General features: G+C 43.0%; 1 protein-coding gene across 11 annotated transcripts in view; it reads left to right on the forward strand.

Moving 5' to 3' along the window:
• Nucleotides 1-4341: 4341 nt before the first annotated feature.
• Nucleotides 4342-17722, forward strand: part of ZNF283 (zinc finger protein 283) — a 28139-nt gene continuing 14758 nt past the window's right edge. The window contains exons 1-7 of one of the 11 annotated variants that reach the window (XM_070632837.1): nt 4407-4539; nt 4844-5033; nt 5637-5687; nt 6948-6984; nt 7721-7824; nt 10777-10864; nt 12559-12685. In XM_070632837.1, the coding sequence (XP_070488938.1) occupies nt 7793-7824; nt 10777-10864; nt 12559-12685 (247 nt within the window). In that variant the 5' untranslated portion in view covers nt 4407-4539; nt 4844-5033; nt 5637-5687; nt 6948-6984; nt 7721-7792. Of the gene's footprint in view, nt 4715-4843; nt 5034-5562; nt 5688-6947; nt 6985-7720; nt 7825-10776; nt 10865-12558; nt 12686-17722 lie in introns of those variants that run through there. The other 10 variants (XM_008520083.2, XM_008520082.2, XM_070632838.1 and 7 more) reach the window with 10 other exon arrangements.

Genomic DNA, 17722 nt, shown 5'->3' on the forward strand with positions numbered 1-17722 from the left:
CCATATACAATTGTGTAAATACAATCCAGCTTAAGAAATAGAATACACAAAATAACTTTGACCCTTTGCAAACTTATCTCTTCATTTATCCTCCTCCCTGAAGTTATTTACCATTCCTGAATTTTATTTACCATACCCTTGTTTTTCATTATGTATCACTTATGCACAAAGTACAATTTATTTTGCCTCTTTTAAAAAATTTTATGAATGGAATCGTACCGTATGTATATTTTGATGACTCTTTGCTCATCATATTTGTTAGATTCAGTAATTTTCACTGGTGTGTACTATTCCACCGTAGGTACTCCACACCTAATTATCCATCCTATTTTTTTTTTATTTGTTTGTTTGTTTATTTATTTATTTTTAGGAAGATTAGCCCCAAGCTAACATCTGCCACCAATCCTCCTCTTTTTGTTGAAGAAGACTGGCCCTGAGCTAACATCTGTCCCTATCTTCCTCTACTTTATATGTGGGATGCCTGCCACAGCATGGCTTGATAAGCAGCGCATAGGTCCATGCCCAGGATCCTAACCAGCAAACCCCGGGGCACTGAAGCAGAGCATGTGAACTTAACTGCTATGTCACCGGGCTGGCCCCTATCCATCCTACTTTTGATGGGCATGTTTTATTTCCAGATTTGTTACTGCAATGATATTAGTAAAAGCAATGGTACTGAGTTTGATGACAGAGAAAGTGTTTTTAATGATTTTTAGCTGTGATGAGGCTAGTTAGGGAGAAGCAAAAGAGAGACGTTTGGAGGAGAAACAAACCAATAATAAACCAGAAAAAAACTCTTTTCCTTTTTTTTCAGGAACATTTAGGACTTTCTTCTGAAATGGTAACAGAAAAGGAATTTTCTCTTCTTGCCCAATACTGGATCCATTAACTGTTCATCTATTTTTTAAAGTATTTTATTTTATTTTTCGATTTTCTCCCCAAAGCCCCCCAGTACATAGTTGCATATTTTTAGTTGTGGGTCCTTCTAGTTGTGGCAAGTGGGATGCTGCCTCAGCACGGCCCGTGAGCAGCGCCATGTCCATGCCCAGGATTTGAACTGGCGAAACCCTGGGCCACCAAACCGCAGAGCGCAAACTTAACCACTCAGCCACAGGGCCAGCCCCTGTTCACCTATTTTTATCTACCACTTCAGATCAGAAAAGAAGTCTGTCATAAATGTCAGAAGAAACTACAAATGTTTACATTCAAAATTGCCAATTGCAACAGAGAAATCAGGCCCTGCCTAGGAAACAGAAGCCTGGTTTTCTCTTTTCATATTCTAACTTTTCATTATGGAAATTTTCAAACACACACAAAAGTAGAGAGAAGAGCATAACGAATATTATGTACTCATATACCTTGAGCAATTACTGATTTGCAGCTGTTTTTCATAAACACCCCTACTGACTTCCCACTGGGTTATTTTAAAGCAAATTACGAATAATGTACCATTTCCATAAATATCTTAGGATGTTATCTCTAAAGAGATAGACTTTTAAAAGAGCATAACCACAAAACCATCATCATAACCAGAAAAATTAATTATTCTTTCCAATGTCTAGTGTTTGGAGTTCTCCAATTGTCTTTTTTTTTTTTAAATTGAGGTAACATTGGTTTATAGTATTATATAGATTTCAGGTGTCCATCACTATAATTTGACTTCTGTATACACTACAGTGTGTTCACCATCAAAACTCTAGTTTCCATCTGCCACCTTTCCTCCTTTCCCCCTCCCTCCAACACTCTTCCCCTCGAGTAACCACCAATCTCTCCTCTGTGTCTATGTTTGTTTGTTGCTGTTGTTTACCTCCATGTATGAGTGAAATCATATGGTATTTGTCCTGCTCCATCTGGCTGATTTCACTTAACATAATACCCTCAAGGTCCATCCATGTTGTTGCAAATGGCAAGATTTCATCTTTTTTTTATGGCCGAGTAGGAGTTATATATATATCTCTCTCTCAAATCTTCTTTATCCACTTATCTGTAATTGGGCGCAGAGGTTGTTTCCATGTCTTGGCTCTTGTAAATAATGCAGCAATGAATGCACGGGTGCACCCATCTTTTCCAACTAGTGTTTTCATATTCTTTGGATGAATACCCAGAAGTGGGATAGCTGGATTACATAGTAGTTCTATTCTTAATTTTTTGAGGAATCTTCATACTGTTTTCTGTAACAGTTGCACCAATTTACATTCCCACCAGCAGTCTACAAGGGTTCCTTTTTCTCCACATCCTCTCCCATGCTTACTTCTTGTCTTTTTAAAAACAGCCATTCTGACAGATGTGAGGTGATAGCTCATTGTGGTTTTGATTTGCCTTTTCCTAATAATTAGTGATGTTGAACACCTTTTCATGTGCCTGTTGGCCATCTGTATATCTTTGGGGAAATGTCTGTTCATATCTTCTGCCCATTTTTCAATCAGGTGGTTTATTTTTGTTGCTGTTGACTTGTATGATTCTTTATATATTTTGGAGATTAACCCCTTATCAGATGAATTGCAAATATCTTCTCCCAATTGGTAGGTTTTCTTTTCATTTTGTGGATGGTTTCCTTTGCTGGACAAAAGCATTTTAGTTTGATGTAGTCCCATTTTTAAATTTTTGCTTTTGTTTCCCTTGCCTGATGAGACATATTCAAAAAGATACTGCAAAAACTGATGTCACAGAGTTTACCACCTATGTTTTATTCTAGGAGTTTTATAGTTTCAGGCCTTACATTCAAGTCTGTAATCCATTTTGAGTTAATTTTTGTGCATGGTGTAAGATAATGGTCTACTTTCATTCTTTTGCATATGGCTGTCCAGTTTTCCCAACATCATTTATTGGAGAGACTTTCCTTTCTCCATTGTATGTTCTTGGCTCCTTTGCAAAAAATTAGCTGTGCACAGATGTGTGGGTTTATTTCTGGGATTTCAGTTCTGTTCCATTGATCTGTGTATCTGTTTTTCTGCCAATACCATGATGTTTTGCTTACCATACCTTTGTAGTATACTTTGAAATCAGGGAGTGTGATCCCTCCAGCTATGTTCTGTTTTCTCAGGACTGCTTTGGCAAAACAAATAGTTTTCTGCTGTACTGATCATGTAGTCTCAAACGGGTTCCTTGCCTTGCCTGACCTACGCACTAGGACATATGATTCCCTAATTCTGTGCTCTGTTCCAATCTACCTGCCTCTACAAGTGGGAAGTTATTTCCTTAATCTAGGGCTTTTAAAGCTATCTGCTCAAGCCTCCTCAACATGACAGGAGAAGCCTACCTCAGCCACTCCATGACTGGATGTTACTTCTATTTCTTCGTTCTTTTTAAAAGTTATGCTGCTTTGCATTCTTTCCTGTAAAACATCTTTGACTCATTAGAAAACATCTAAATCATTTGACAGATAAATTGCAAATCTTTTTCTGCATCTGAAATTTGATGTTCCAAGAAGATGTAATAACACGACTCTATTTTATAGATAATGAAATTGTGGATTATTGTCACTCACTGTCACAACACAAAGTCACAATTTCCCAGGAACATATAGTGGTCGGTAGTCACACAATCTAACACATACCAGGCTAGACAGCACAACCCTGTTTTTCAAAGCCAGTTGGACAGTGATTCACTTTCATAATCACCATAGTAAGCACGTAAAAGAAAAGCCTATCAAAAAAACCTCACAAATACTGTCATCTTTACCTTACAGATATTAACAGAAACAATGTCACAGACTTCCTCACGTCTCTCAGTGCTATAAAGACCTTGGCACAAGTCCCCATGGTTACAATATCCATTCACCACCACTTATTGTTGCTTTCCAACAGCAGCAGGTCACCTCTAACACAAACAGCCTTACACCTAAGGAAACAAAGACTCACACTGGCAGAAACTACCCCATGAACATACACAACTCCACACAGGGTCCCAGACACCGAATGGGACCCACAAACTCACCCAGTGCAAAACACACCCATCTGTTCCACTGCCAGACCCTGCTCCAGTCCGTCTCTCACACCCAGGTAAGCTGGTGGCCCTGCCCAGGGTCACTCCCGTGGACTTTACCAGGGATGCTCCCTCCTCCCTGATGACCAGTCCCTGGTCACCCTTCATCCCCATCTCCACCCACTCTGGACTTCAGAATGCGTGCCCTAGCTTTCGCTGTGAACCTTGAATTCGCCCTCAGCCACGCCACAGACAACCGAGCCTCCAAGGTGGCCCCAGCCGGAACCTACTCCCCGCCGCAGGGATCACGGCTCGGGTGGAGCTTCGCAAAACGCGCCGCAGACGGGCGGGGCCGCGTTGCATGCTGGGAGCCTTCTGAAGCTCCACGTTCCCAGCTTCCGGAGATTCGCCGGCTGTGGACTACATTTCCCAGAAGTCTCCGGGCCCAGGTCCTTTCAGGGCGACGAGCGTTCGCCTGCGGAGAGCGCTTCGAACCGCCGGGCTCCCCGCCTCGGAGGCTTTTCCGGCTCTTCTTTCCCAGAAGCATCTGGGCCCGAGCTCGCCTCGATCTCTGGGTCCCTTTCCGGTGTCCTCAAGGCTTTTGGACCCTGCGCGGTGAGTCGCTCGTGTCCGAGGAAGTGATCGGCGCCGGGTGAGGGTGGGAGGGCTCCGCGGACTTCACCGGAGCCGGATTGGGACCCCGGGGGGGATGGGGGGCACCGCGAGGGGCGGACGGAGCGTGGCGAGTCCGGAGCCGCAAGCCGGGGTGCGGGAGCGGCTGAGCAGGATGGTGTGTGACAGGCGGAGTGCCCGGGCTGGGTGTGCCTCGGTGACCGCGTGTGCGGTCGGGGTGGGGAGGCGGGGATGGGGGCTGGCCTGGTGCTTTAGCTCTGGCTGTGTGCGCCCTGGGTCTCTCTAGACTCTCTTAGGGCGTGCCGGAGTTCCGTGACCGCAAGGAACGAGTCCTACCCTAAGCCACAGAGGGGACGTTTCAAGCTGGTTTCGAGCCAGAAGGCACTGGCACAGCTCGAGGGTTGCAGTGAGAATGTTCTCTCTGGAAGGGTCTTCGTGACAGGCTCCTGGGAAGACGTGATGGGGAGGACCCAGAGGTGGGATTTCTACAAGGGGCGCCTCTCAGAGCTCCTTAGGGGCCACTACATGCCTCAGAGCCACTGCAACCAGACCTCTGTCACCGAGAATTCCGTCAACTCAGAGATAGAAGCCAACCCTCCCTTTTTTTTTTCTTTTTTTTGCTGAGAGAGGAAGATTCGCCCTGAGCTAACATCTGTCGCCAATCTTCCTCTTTTGTTTTTATGCTTGAGGAAGATTCGCGCTGAGCTAACATCTGTGCCAATCTTCCTCTTTTTTTTTTCCCAGTTTTTTTTTTTTTGTTTGGTTTGGTTTGCTGGGGAAGATTAGCCCTGAGCTAACATCTGTGCCAGTCGTCCTCTCTTTGGCATGTGGGTCGCTGCTGCAGCATGGCTTGATGAGCAGTCTAGGTCTGCGGCGCTGGCGAATTAACCACTAGGACACGCCAGCCCCCAACCTCCCTTCTAATTCCATTTGGCTCTGTATGGATGAAAGCAGATGTGGCCCCAGAGGGTGTTCTGTTTGGGTTTTTTTCTTTGTTAGTTTAGTCTCTTTGTGCTCCCAGAAATGCTGGTGTCTCACGATTCCTTTTTTCCCCCCACTGCTGCCGGGTTTCTAAGAAGGACCCTGAAGAGGAGGAAAGAATTGTGGCATATTTAGAAATCAGAGTTCAGGTGAGTTTGTGTTTCTTTTTGATTTATAGAGTGACTTTTGGTTTTAGATCATGAGAATGTTAGCTTTCCTTGGCCTGAAATATCTTGCCGAGTAGGGTCGTTCCCGGGTCTTCCTTTTGGTGAATGACCCACTAGGGGGATGCATCGCTCTTCGCACGGCCCCCTATCGTCTTTCTCAATTACCAGCCATCTGCTCTTATGGCAAAGTGTTCAGATCCTTCAGTGCATTCTCTCTGTAAGGATTTTGGTGGCGTGACAATACAACTCCCGGAGATGAACGTTAGAGCTTTATTTTAGACTCACTTACTTGAGATTACTACTTACATGGGATCGTGTACAAACTATTTTTTGTCTTCTCCACGGTCATGATTTTTGGTGCAAGGCAAGGTAGAAGGGGATTATTTCAGTTAATAAATGACAACATTGAGGCTTTTAAGGGCTGAAATATGACTGGGCTGTGAGCATGGGGCTTTTGCAGTTTGCACCAACAAGGGCAGAGACTGCCAGATAATCTTTAGGTAGAAATCTGTGACGTTGCTAGCCTTGAGTTGTTTCAGGTCCAAGTTTGTGTGGGTTGTAAGAGGCAGGACTGCGTTGTGGTTAAGCTCTGGATCTGGAGCTTCTGGCTTCAAATCCTGGCTCTGGCTGTGACCAGCTCTGTGTGCTTAGATGACTCAGCATCTCTGTGCCGCATTTGCAAAATTGAGACAAAATAATACCTGCTTAATGGAGTTGTAATGATGGAAGAGGAGTTCGTATGTGTAAAGCTCCTTAAGGACAGTGCCTGCCCCATGATTCAGGCTTAGGAAATATTACGAGATGCTGTTATGGAGTGATTCTGGATCATTCTCCATCACCTTTTCATGGATTGAAATAGGAAGATGATTGTGATGGGTGTTTGCAGGTTCAAATAACTGATCATGGGGCCGGTCTGGTGGCACAGTGGTAAAGTGCGCACGTTCCGCCTCGGCAGCCTGGGGTTCGCTGGTTTGGATCCCAGGTGCAGACATGGCACCACTTGGCAAGCCATGCTGTGGCAGGCGTCCCACATATAAAGTGGAGGAAGATGGGCAAGGATGTTAGCTCAGGGCCAGTCTTCCTCAGTGAAAAAAGAGGAGGTTTGGCAGCAGTTAGCTCAGGGCTAATCTTTCTCAAAAAACAAACAAACAAACAAAAAAACCCCAAAAACTGATCAGATGCTCAAATGGCCTAGTACAGGAAATCTTAACCTCACGTCTTATTCCATTTTTGAGCTTCCAGGTGACCACAAACGTCTTGAACTTGAGACAGAAATTTTGTAAGTATTTGCAAATTCTTTTTTTTTTTTTGAGGAAGATTAGCCCTGAGCTAACCTCTGCTGCCAGTCCTCGTCTTTTTTGCTGAGGAAGACTGGCCCTGAGCTAACATTCATGCCCATCTTCCTCTACTTTATATGTGGGATGCTTGCCACAGTGTGGCTTGATGAGCAATGCGTAGGTCCACACCCAGGATCTGAACTGGCGAACCCTGGGCCACCAAAGCGGAATGTGTGAACTTAACTGCTGCGCCACTGGGCCAGCCCCACAAATTCATTTTTTAATGGGCAAAATGTCTATAATTTCATGAGATTATCAAGTGTACGTGACCCCAAAAAGATCTAGTTCCATTGGTCTGGAATAAAGACATAATAGCCTTAATAAAATTAGTGTCCGGTTTTACAGAAAAAGTTAAGTAAATTGCAGTATATCCTATGATGGAATAACATGCACCTAATAAAAATCATGTTTAAAAAGAATTGAGAGAAGGAAAAACGGGAATGATAGAATATTAAGCAATAGTTGTAGTTATGAACAAAAGTACTCAAGACTATTATGAGTTATCTATGAATCCCATTCAAAAAGACAGGGTTTTGAAAGACATTTTGCAAGGATTGTGTCTAAAACGTTGCTTTAACTGACCATTTGTTGAAGAGGTGGGGAGGCGTGGCCACACTTGGGAAGCACACACTTTGTGTGCCATGTTGTTCTGTTTACGTGCATTTACTTCCTTCTCAGACTTCCGGGGTGACGCACAGAATTCGTGTTCCCTCACGGGAGAATCTCGACAGTGAAAGCCTCATTGTGTTGATGAGTTACAGCTCCAGCATGTTCGACAGCTGGTAGGTGTCATTTGTTTCAGACCCACTGATTTTCAGCGTCAGACCTGGTGGTTCAGTTTTCTTAATAACTGAAATATGCCCCGCCCCTATCACTCCGTTTTTTTATATTTGCAAGTATCTTTGTATTTTTGATTATGGAATTAATACAGATTTGTTGCAAAAAATTCAGCAAGCCAGGAAACATATAGAGAAGGCAGCGAAAATTACATCCTCTAGAGTTAATCATGCCTAATATTTTGATATTTTTATTCAGAGTTTTTTCCCGTGAGCCTCTGTGTCTGATTTTATTTCTGTGGAATAAGATGACAGTAAGTGGTGATATAACTGAGTTGAAGACTTTGGCTCTTGGTTTGAGAAAGAAACTCAAGCCAGAGATGGATTTTATTTCAATCTTCAATATGTAAGAAAGAAGAGGGACCTGCCAGTGCCTCCTTTCTTATTCGAAAACCCTCAAGTATTTACAACTTTGAGAAATATAGAAATGCCATTTAAAAATTGATTACCAGGGCAGCAAAGACAGACTTTCAGAATTAGATTATTTTCAGGGTTACTTCCACAGAGAAGAGCAACGATCTCTGATATACAGTTGTCTCATGAAAGGCTATTTTACAAATAATATTTCCAAGGACAGATATTAATACCAGAGGGTGGAATAAGAAGGTTATAGTTATAAATATTCAAATAAGCCACTAATTTGCACAGAAGAACAAGAATGAGCCTCCAGTTAATGTTCTCAGCTTGACACTGAATTGGGTTGTGTTTTCTGAGCCAGCTTTCGAACGCTGACTCCTGTCTCTCCATCTGTAGCTTCTGGGAGGGGGGCGTTTTTCCTCTCTCTCTTTCTGAGAACCCGTTTTGCTCATTTTATTATTCAGGAAGAATAGTGGCTCAAGGCTGGGCTGTGCAATTTTAGTTAGCATTATAAGAAAGCAGGCCTGAGAAGCACCGCTTTCATTATGAGAAAAATGGAGAGAGTGGCATTAACTTTATTATCATGGGATAAGGGACAGTAATCTTCATCTTCAATAATAATGGCTAGGGGCTGGCCCCATGGCCGAGTGGTTAAGTTTGCACGCTCCGCTGCAGGCAGCCCAGTGTTTCATTGGTTCGAATCCTGGGCGCGGACATGGCACTGCTCGTCAAGCCACGCTGAGGCAGCGTCACACATGCCACAACTAGAAGAGCCCACAATGAAGAATATACAACTATGTACCGGGGGGCTTTGGGGAGAAAAAGCAAAAATAAAATCTTAAAAAAAAAAAAATAATAATGGTTAAAGCTTAGATTAAGCAATTATTATACACCATTCAGTGTATTGTGTGGACTTTCTTACTTACTCTTCAGTGCAGCCATCTGTGGTAGACACTGTTCTTGTCCCTCTTTTATTGACAAGGAAATACAAGTGTTGAGAAATTGGTGACTATCAAGCTCAGATGTACATCCTGAAAATCTGACACCAGAGCCTTTGTCTTAATTTCAGAAACACTTCTCACGTTGTGTATCTTTTACAAACCTGCCTGCTTCATTAGGAAATTGATTATGCCTGTCTTTCTTTGTCCCTTAATATGGTCCAATAGCATCATGGCTAGTGAGGGTATAGTGAGCCATAATTTATTAAACCTCTTGCCTACTATTACGTAGTTTCTAATTCTTGGTTATCATAAATGATTTTGGGATGAACATCCTTGTGTATACATGTTGTGTACTTCTCTAGCTATTTAAGGATACATTTCTATACGTGGAATTTTGGGTAAAAATTTGCCTCCAATATAAGACCCTGAGATAGTAATGCTTGGGGGTTAATATAACGACTAAAAGACGTAGTTGTTACCTTTAAGACAAGGAAGACAAAATGTACATAGGAATAAGTGTAAGGCAGCCCGCAGCAAAGACCAAAAGGTTAATTCAGGTGACCTTTCTTAGGGACTCATGGGAAGGTAATTAATTATAGGCAATACTGTTGGGTCATGACCAACTTTGCGGAGGCAAGTGGAATTGATCCTGTGAGTTTCATTCCGTACAGAGTTTATCCTGCTCATGTCAGTTGCAAAGTGAGACTGATAGGATCAGGTGATTCAGCAGTTATCTGGAAGGTGTCATGTCTGAAAAGACAGGTTCAGATACAGAATAAACGCTTTTGTCAGAAGCCCTGAGAAGAAGCAAGATCGAGACCTCATCAATATATCCATGACATTTCTTGAGGAATTTCAGCCATTTTTTTCTAGGTAGGACATGAGCATACGTAGAAATCACATAGTTAGTATAATGCATGGTCATGGTTACAATAGTTTTGCAGAATAATTAAACAAAGAGGACATTATGATCACAATAAAAAGGTAAGATTGTAGTATAGAGATAGATAACTTTCCAAACTTTTTTTCATCTCTTGATGTCTGATTGTGAGTCTTTCTATATTGATATATACATATAATTTATAAACATAATCATACTATACATCCTGTAACCTGTTTTTTCTGTTGACAATATATCTTCGTTATTTTCTCCAGCCTAGCGTAGTTCCGTAGTGTTCCACGGCATGGGTGTTTTGAATGCCTTAAGAAGTCAGCTTTTTGGGCTCAGGCACTTGTACATCCTGTCTGCCCCTGTGTCCTGACCAGCTTGCTTTGCTCCTGAGCCTGTGAAGGATGTTCTAGCGTGGACCACGTGGCCCCTTCTCAGCCCTGAGTGGTGGGAACGGAGGGAGGAGGATGTGGTCTGAGCATGACTGAGTGGGCCCATCTCAGGTCCACATCAGCATTCCCCAGAACCGGGCAGTGCTGGAAACCTTCCTGCTCGAGGCCCTTGGGGTTTGGGATGAGAGTTTAGATTCCACAAATGGTGTGTGGGACGTGGGTTGGAAGCGGGAGTGGAGGAGAGAAAGCTGATATTAGCTCAAGTCAGGATGGAATCAGTCAAGCATGCCTGCTCTAAAGCTTCGTTTTCCTTCCCCAGCTCTGACTTTTCTGGATTCTGTGCGTCACCAGTCGAGGAGCCCCATGGAACATTAATGAGCTCCTGCGATTCTAGAACCATGACGGACGTAAGTTGGTATTTCTCTTTCCTTGAAATAATGTGATTTTTAGGTCATGTGACTCTTCTCTTTACTTATCCTAAAGCTTTCTGACTAACAGAACCCCATCCCTGAGCCTGCTTCTCTGTTTCTCCTCTTCCAGTGAAGGATGGTGCCAGATAGCCCGGGGTCCTCCCTGTGCGCCTTCTCCAGTCAGTGTCACCATATTCACAGGACACGTTATTCCCCTTTCTTGTGTCCTCACTCAAGGGCAGTGAAGGAATGGAGTCTTTTGAGGGAAATACTGGCGCTTCTGTCAAAGAATAACTCAAGGAAATGTAGTTAACAGCACACTTTTACTTGTGTACAAGGAAAACCAATAGTTTAATTGACAGATTTCGTGTATCAGAGGCACAAACAGGGTTTATATAAGAGAAGGAGGAAAGAGGAAGGAATGGAAGGCTGCAGACATTTTGAAAACAACAGTTTTCCTTTTTCAGGCAAAGATTGGCAGCCCGCTGGGAAAGAAGCCAGGCAGGACACCATGCCCTTAGGCAGCTAGATGGTCACCCAGGAGAGCAGTTCAGTTGTTTGCGCGTTCTTGTTTTGCCGTGACATGTCCATGGCAGGCTGTCCTGGGTCGTGCCCTTCATTATCATGTCCATCTTCATCCGGCCAGGGCTGCTCCATTTCCCTTCCCAGAATTTCTGTTCCCATGTCCTGTCTGGGATGTGATAAGTTAGTGATGAGGGGCTCATTGGACCACACAGGAAAGCTTGGAACGTCTTTACAGACCTGAGTTTTCCAGAGAGAGAAGGCAGAATTTGGGATTTCTTGGTCTCAGCCTCAGTTTATGTGCTTTGCATATAATCATCTGTGTCAAAGTCTGTTTTGTCATTGACCAGGACATAGAGGTCTTGGGTGACATCTGTGTCATGTATCGTATCCTGTATCAATATCCTCCAACTCAGAAAAAGGAAGGTGTTGAGCAAGGGCAGGTTGACGGTAACAAGTAAGATGATAATCCAGATTCTTAGGTACTGGATGATAATAGATTCCCAGAATTAAGGAAATCTTTAGAAGCTTTGTCCAACCTACGTGTATAAATATAATAGAGTTATTCATCTCATATATCTGTATGATGAACTGAATTGTAGCTAATAAAAACATTTTCTGTAGTCATCCTAAGAAAAACTGCTTATGATGTAACCTAACAGAATGATAGACTTGAGGTTTAACAACGATAATCCTTAATTTAATGGGAATTATTTTTCTCAAATAGAGATTTTATAGTACATTTGCAAAAAGAAGTTTTCATGTTTTTTTTCCTTATTCTTTAAAGGGAAACAAGGGTGGAGCAATTTACATTTATACAGAATTTATGAGGAAGGTTGTGTGTTTGTAGACACGCACACTATTTTTATTTAATGGAGAAGAAATTGGGATTATTTTGTATATTACCACACAGATCTGGATGGCTGAGTCATCCCGCAGTACCCGGGAAGTTTCTTCTGCTGTAACAGGATTCTTCTAGAACATGTTGACACCCTGCTTTAGTCACACTAATTTCCTTACTTTTCCCTACCCATCTCACAGGCTTCCTGCCAACCTGACTGTTACACTTCTCTCTTCTTGCACTTTATCCTTCGCAAACCTCTTCTTTTCCTCTTTGAAGTATTTCCTTAATTTAAGTTCACAAGTAATGCGTGGGTTTTTGGCTTTAGGCCCTGGTGACTTTCAGCGACGTGGCCATCGGTTTCTCTCAGGAGGAGTGGGAGTGCCTGGACCCCGCTCAGAGGGACCTGTACATGGACGTGATGCTGGAGAACTATAGTAACGTGGCCTCACTGGGTAAGGTGTCTGCCTGAATGAAATCTCTGCAGTGCCAGCTTCCTCCCCTGGGAATTACAGGGCTCGCTTTGAAGAAAGCAGGTGGCTTTCTCCTCTGTGCTCTCAAAGAAATGTTTTGGTATTTGTTGGGTTAGAAGTGGGTTCGTTAAGCGCTTGATCTCCCCACCCCTCAGTGAGCCTCGCCCCGTCCTCTGGCCCTTCCTGCACGGCCTTTCTTGAAGGATGGGGAGCTGGATTCACATTATGGGGTGCTTATGTCGTAACGGTTATCAAAGAAGCCAGGTTTCCTACTGTGTTTAACGTCAGCATTGCTCTAGACAATCTGTGTCCTTGCTGCTCAGTGTGGTTCTTTTGTTTGAGAAATCACAGGAAGGCCAGAGCAGAGCTCATGAAGGAGAGAGGACCAAAAAGGTAGTGAGGGAGGGCCCAGGTGACAGGCAGTTTTGGTGCTTTCAGCAAAGCATGTGGATTGTGTTCTCAGTGATCAGAAGCCGTGATTTGGTTTATGTGGGGTTTTAACTGTTTTCTGGTCAAGTATTACACAAATGCCTAACGTCAGCTTCTTCTGGGGCTTGTTAGAAAGGCAGCAGGTCAGTTCCCAGCGCAGACCTGCAGGACAGAATCTGCATTGAGGCAAGATCCCCAGGTGATTGTTATGCACACTCGAGAAGCACCGTTCTTTGTTATTTTCAGACCCACAGGCAGGGAGTACAGCTCGACACGGGTCCTGATAACCTCTGACTTTCCACAGAGCCCCCCACCTTAGGCAGGGGCGGACTGATGCACAGAATTCATTTCCTACTAAGTGGACACGTGCCTTTACTTACAACAGACTCGAAGTTGAACATTACATTTGTGACCTTTGCATTTTACGCTGAGGTAAATCCTAAAAATGTCTCAGGAAGCTTCCTGTTTTCCCCTTAGCAGAATAGCAGCAGGAATAAGAATGTGTCTAGTTACCCTGTGCTTACTGGAAACGAGGCTCTGCTCTGAGCAGTGCAAACACGCTGACTGACTGCGCCTTCGCAGCATCCCCGTGTGGTAGGTGCCATCTCCATCTCCTTATGATAGATGAGCACAGTGAGGCACATAGAGTGTAAGTGACTTCACAAGGTCACACGGCGGGTGGGAGGCAGTGGCAGCGACTGAACTAGGAAGTCTGGCTCCAGAGTCTGTGTCCTCATCCGCTGTGTTCTGTTTGCTCTAAAGACGTGGCGCCCGGATATGTCTACAAGATCCTTTTCCTGTTTATGTGATCTCATGCTCTTCATTCCTGTCATCCTTCTCTTCTCTGAAGTCTTTATCAATATTGTTTCTACCTTCATTGCAAATTTAACCAAGTCTTTTGAGCTTATAATTTTTTTCAAATGTCTATACCATCTGGCATTTCTTTTTCTTATAAGCAGAGCCTCCCTTCCTAAGCCAGATGTGACCACATTGTTGGAGCAAGAAGAAGAGCCCTGGATGGTAGTGAGGGGAGGGCCAAGAATTTGCAACCTAGGAAGGCGGAGGCAGGAGAGAACCATGACTGGTCCCAGAGGAGAAGGAGGAACAGCTGGGATGGGGTTGGAAAGCTCCCTATGATGGACCATGGTCTGGGGAGTGAAGGCCCGACCCCTGGGAGGAAATAGACATCTCAGTTTGGGCTCCCAAAGGAACCTCATCTTTCTCTCGTTTCCCACTCCTTGTTTTTCTTCTCACATTTCCCTCCCACGTCAGTGAGGAAGGTGTTCTTTTTTGTTTCCAGTGCAACCATTTTGCTTATATGCTGGATTCAGCTGCTTGCCAGCCCTTTTGCATTTGTGTGTGTGTGTGAACGAATGTATGCATTCATTCATAAATTCTGCAAATATTTTGAGTGCCTACTCCTAGCCAAGCATTGTACTGGCACTATTAATACAATCACGAACAAGATTGATAACACTCATTCTTGTGCAGTTTAGGTAGTCAGGAAAAACATAAAATAAATAAGTAAATAAATGGACAAAGAATGTCATGTAATGAAACATGCTGTTCAGGAGAGGTAAACAGCATAAGAGAATAGAAAATGATAGGAATTGACAGGACTGATGCAGATAAGATGGTCAGGGAAAGCTTTCTTGACTAGAAACATGAAGCCTGGGATCAAGTTATATGAATATCTGGAGGAAGATATGTCAAGCACCATGAACAGCATATGCAAAGGCCCTGTGGTTAGAAAGGAACTTTATTGGAGCACCTGTGAGAAGGCCAGGGCAGAATTAGTAAAGGAGGGTATACTGAGAAATCAGGTCAGGGTGATAGGCAAGGGCTAGGTAATATGCAATTTTTTTGTTGTTTTAGTAAGTTGCATTGTTTAGTCTCTTTAGGTCTGAAACAGTTCATACATCTTTCCTTGGCTTGCATTCCCTGCTGCTTTGGAAGTTCGCATGACCCAGCTGTTTTGTCCAGTGTTCCTCGGTTTGGGTTTGCCTGCTCCTTCTTCTTGATTGATTCAGATTATGCGTCTTTGGTGGGCGTATCACAGAATCGATGCTGCGTTCCCAGTCTCCTTGCCTTCTGTCAGGCAGCGCAAATGACTTGTCATCACTGATGATGCTCCCCTTGAACTTTGATTCGAGTGGTGTCTGCCAGCCTCCTGCCTGTAAAATTAAGCAGTTTTCCTTTCATGAGTATTTTGTGAGGAGGAACTTGGAGACTAATAAATAGCGTATTCCTCTTCAAACTTTCTGTTTATTCATATAATGGATTTCTAGTCAGTGGATTGTAATCTTTTCTTCCCATTATTTATTTTGAAGTTCAGAATATTTGAGCTTGTCCCAGATTTGTCCGGTGGGGACCTGTCACGATGGCTTCTGCGTCCGTCGGCACATCTCCATCACTCTTTGAGCACCTCCTTGTTTTCTGACACAGCAACACGTTCCAGGCTCATCCCGTGCTTTCCCGTGCTCCAGCCCACTCAGCCGTTTCTTCAAGGTGCCCTGGTTTCAGTTAGTTGAGAATGGTATTTAGAAACTAAAATCTGAATACAGATTTGCTCATTTCTACTGGGAGTCGGCTGCTCCCAGGCCCTCTCAGTGGACAGAGCTAGGGACTATACTAATATGCGTATACAGCATATCCATGCAAACACATTACATCTATATATTGAAAACCGTGAGTTCACACAGACCTCTCCAATTCCAGGTCAACACTGCGGGTTTCATTTTGGCTTATTCACTTTCCGTATTTCTAACTCCCTGCTCTGACAGTGAAAAACCTGGCTTCCGTTACCCTTCACATATTTGCTTACTTGATCAAACTCTCTCTACGTAAGCAATCTTGCATCACCACCACCACCACCTTGACCCTGTGATGGCCCCTCTCATCCCAGTTGGGTTGACAACCCATGACAGGTCCCTTACACACAGACATTTGTCCTATCCTGCTTGTCCTGACTCCCCACATGGGCAACCCTTTATACTGACACCCTTCTCACCCTGGTTGACCTTCAGTACCTTCCTCTGGGCTTCATTTGATTAAATCTTGACCGCTGAGTATGCATTTTAAAAATATCGCATGTGATGAAATGGGAAGTATTCGTTCAGCTCTTCCGCCGTGTACCAAAGTGTGACGGTTGCCGTGACGAAGACCGCTGGTGCAGTTGTTTATTGTGAATGAAACTAGCTGCTTGTTTCGTGGAACACCTTTTTTTTTTTTTCTTGAAAGAATGACTGATGGACAAACTATGGCTATCCAGACCAAGGGAGTTGGAAAACATTTTCTTGCAAGTGAGCCTGTCACTGCAAGAACAACTAATGGTATTTGTTGCCAATGATAAAATTCAAACTTTTAAGTAAAAATGAGAATTGTGTAAAACCTATATCCGCCAATTGGAGCTTTATAGTTTCCCAATATATAAACATTTTTCTGATGAGATAAGTGGTAATATTAATGTGATTTTTTTGATGCTATATAATGAAATATGTCAATATCTCAAAGATCTACATAACTCAGTAAACCACTATTTTTCAGATAACCAGTGCATGATTACAAAATTATGCATGGATAAAGATCATCCAAATTGCAATGGTTTTTTTTTTTTTTTTTGAGGAAGATTAGCTCTGAGCTAACTTCTGCCAATCCTCTTCTTTTTGCTGAGGAAGACTGGCCCTGAGCTAACATCTGTGCCCATCTTCCTCTACTTTATATGTGGGACGCCTGTCACAGCATGGCTTGCCAAGCAGTGCCATGTCTACACCTGGGATCCAAACTGGCGAACCCCGGGCTGCCAAAGCAGAACGGGTGAACTTAACCGCTGTGCCACTGGGCCGGCCCCTGCAATGGATTTCAATGTAACATAGTATGAAAAGTTCATGGGTGTGGTTGCATATTCCACGTTGCTGCTAAGCTTTAACAAACTACCACTTCTCAAGTTTTACTGTTGTATCAAAGAATAATACCCACAATTATCTTATCAGGCTCATAAAATATTCTGCCATTTTACAATTACATATCAATGGGAGGCTGGATTTTCTTCATATATTTCAACCAAAATAGCATTGCCACAGATGGAATGCAGAAGCATGTATGAAAATCCAGTTGTCTTCTGTTAAGCCAGATATTCAAGAGATTTGCAAAAGATTAGAACAACACTTCATTAATTTTTTTGTCTTGGGAAATATAATTACTTTTCATAGAATATGTTTATTGTGTTAACATTTAATGATTTGTTTTAAAATGAATGAATACCTCTTTAAATTTCTCGGTTTTAATTTCTAAGACGGTAAACATCACAAGATATAACCCACATCAACAAAAGCTCTTTTGAGTCCTCCATGATTTTTTTAACATCTAAAAAGAAGTTAAGCTTGTATTTATTTATTTATTAACATCATTAAGCCTTACACAAAACATTCAAGTACCAAGTAATTATACTGCACGTCCTTGCATAACAATTCAAATTTATTGAACTATCTTTTGATGCTAAGTTGTACAAAACTACACTCCTTTTAGTTTACATTTGGCTACCTCAAAGTAGTTTTAGTATTAAGTTGGTCAACTGAAATCCTGTGGCTT

This window comes from Equus przewalskii, chromosome 9 (assembly GCF_037783145.1).
Source record: "Equus przewalskii isolate Varuska chromosome 9, EquPr2, whole genome shotgun sequence".
Lineage (NCBI taxonomy): Eukaryota > Metazoa > Chordata > Mammalia > Perissodactyla > Equidae > Equus > Equus przewalskii.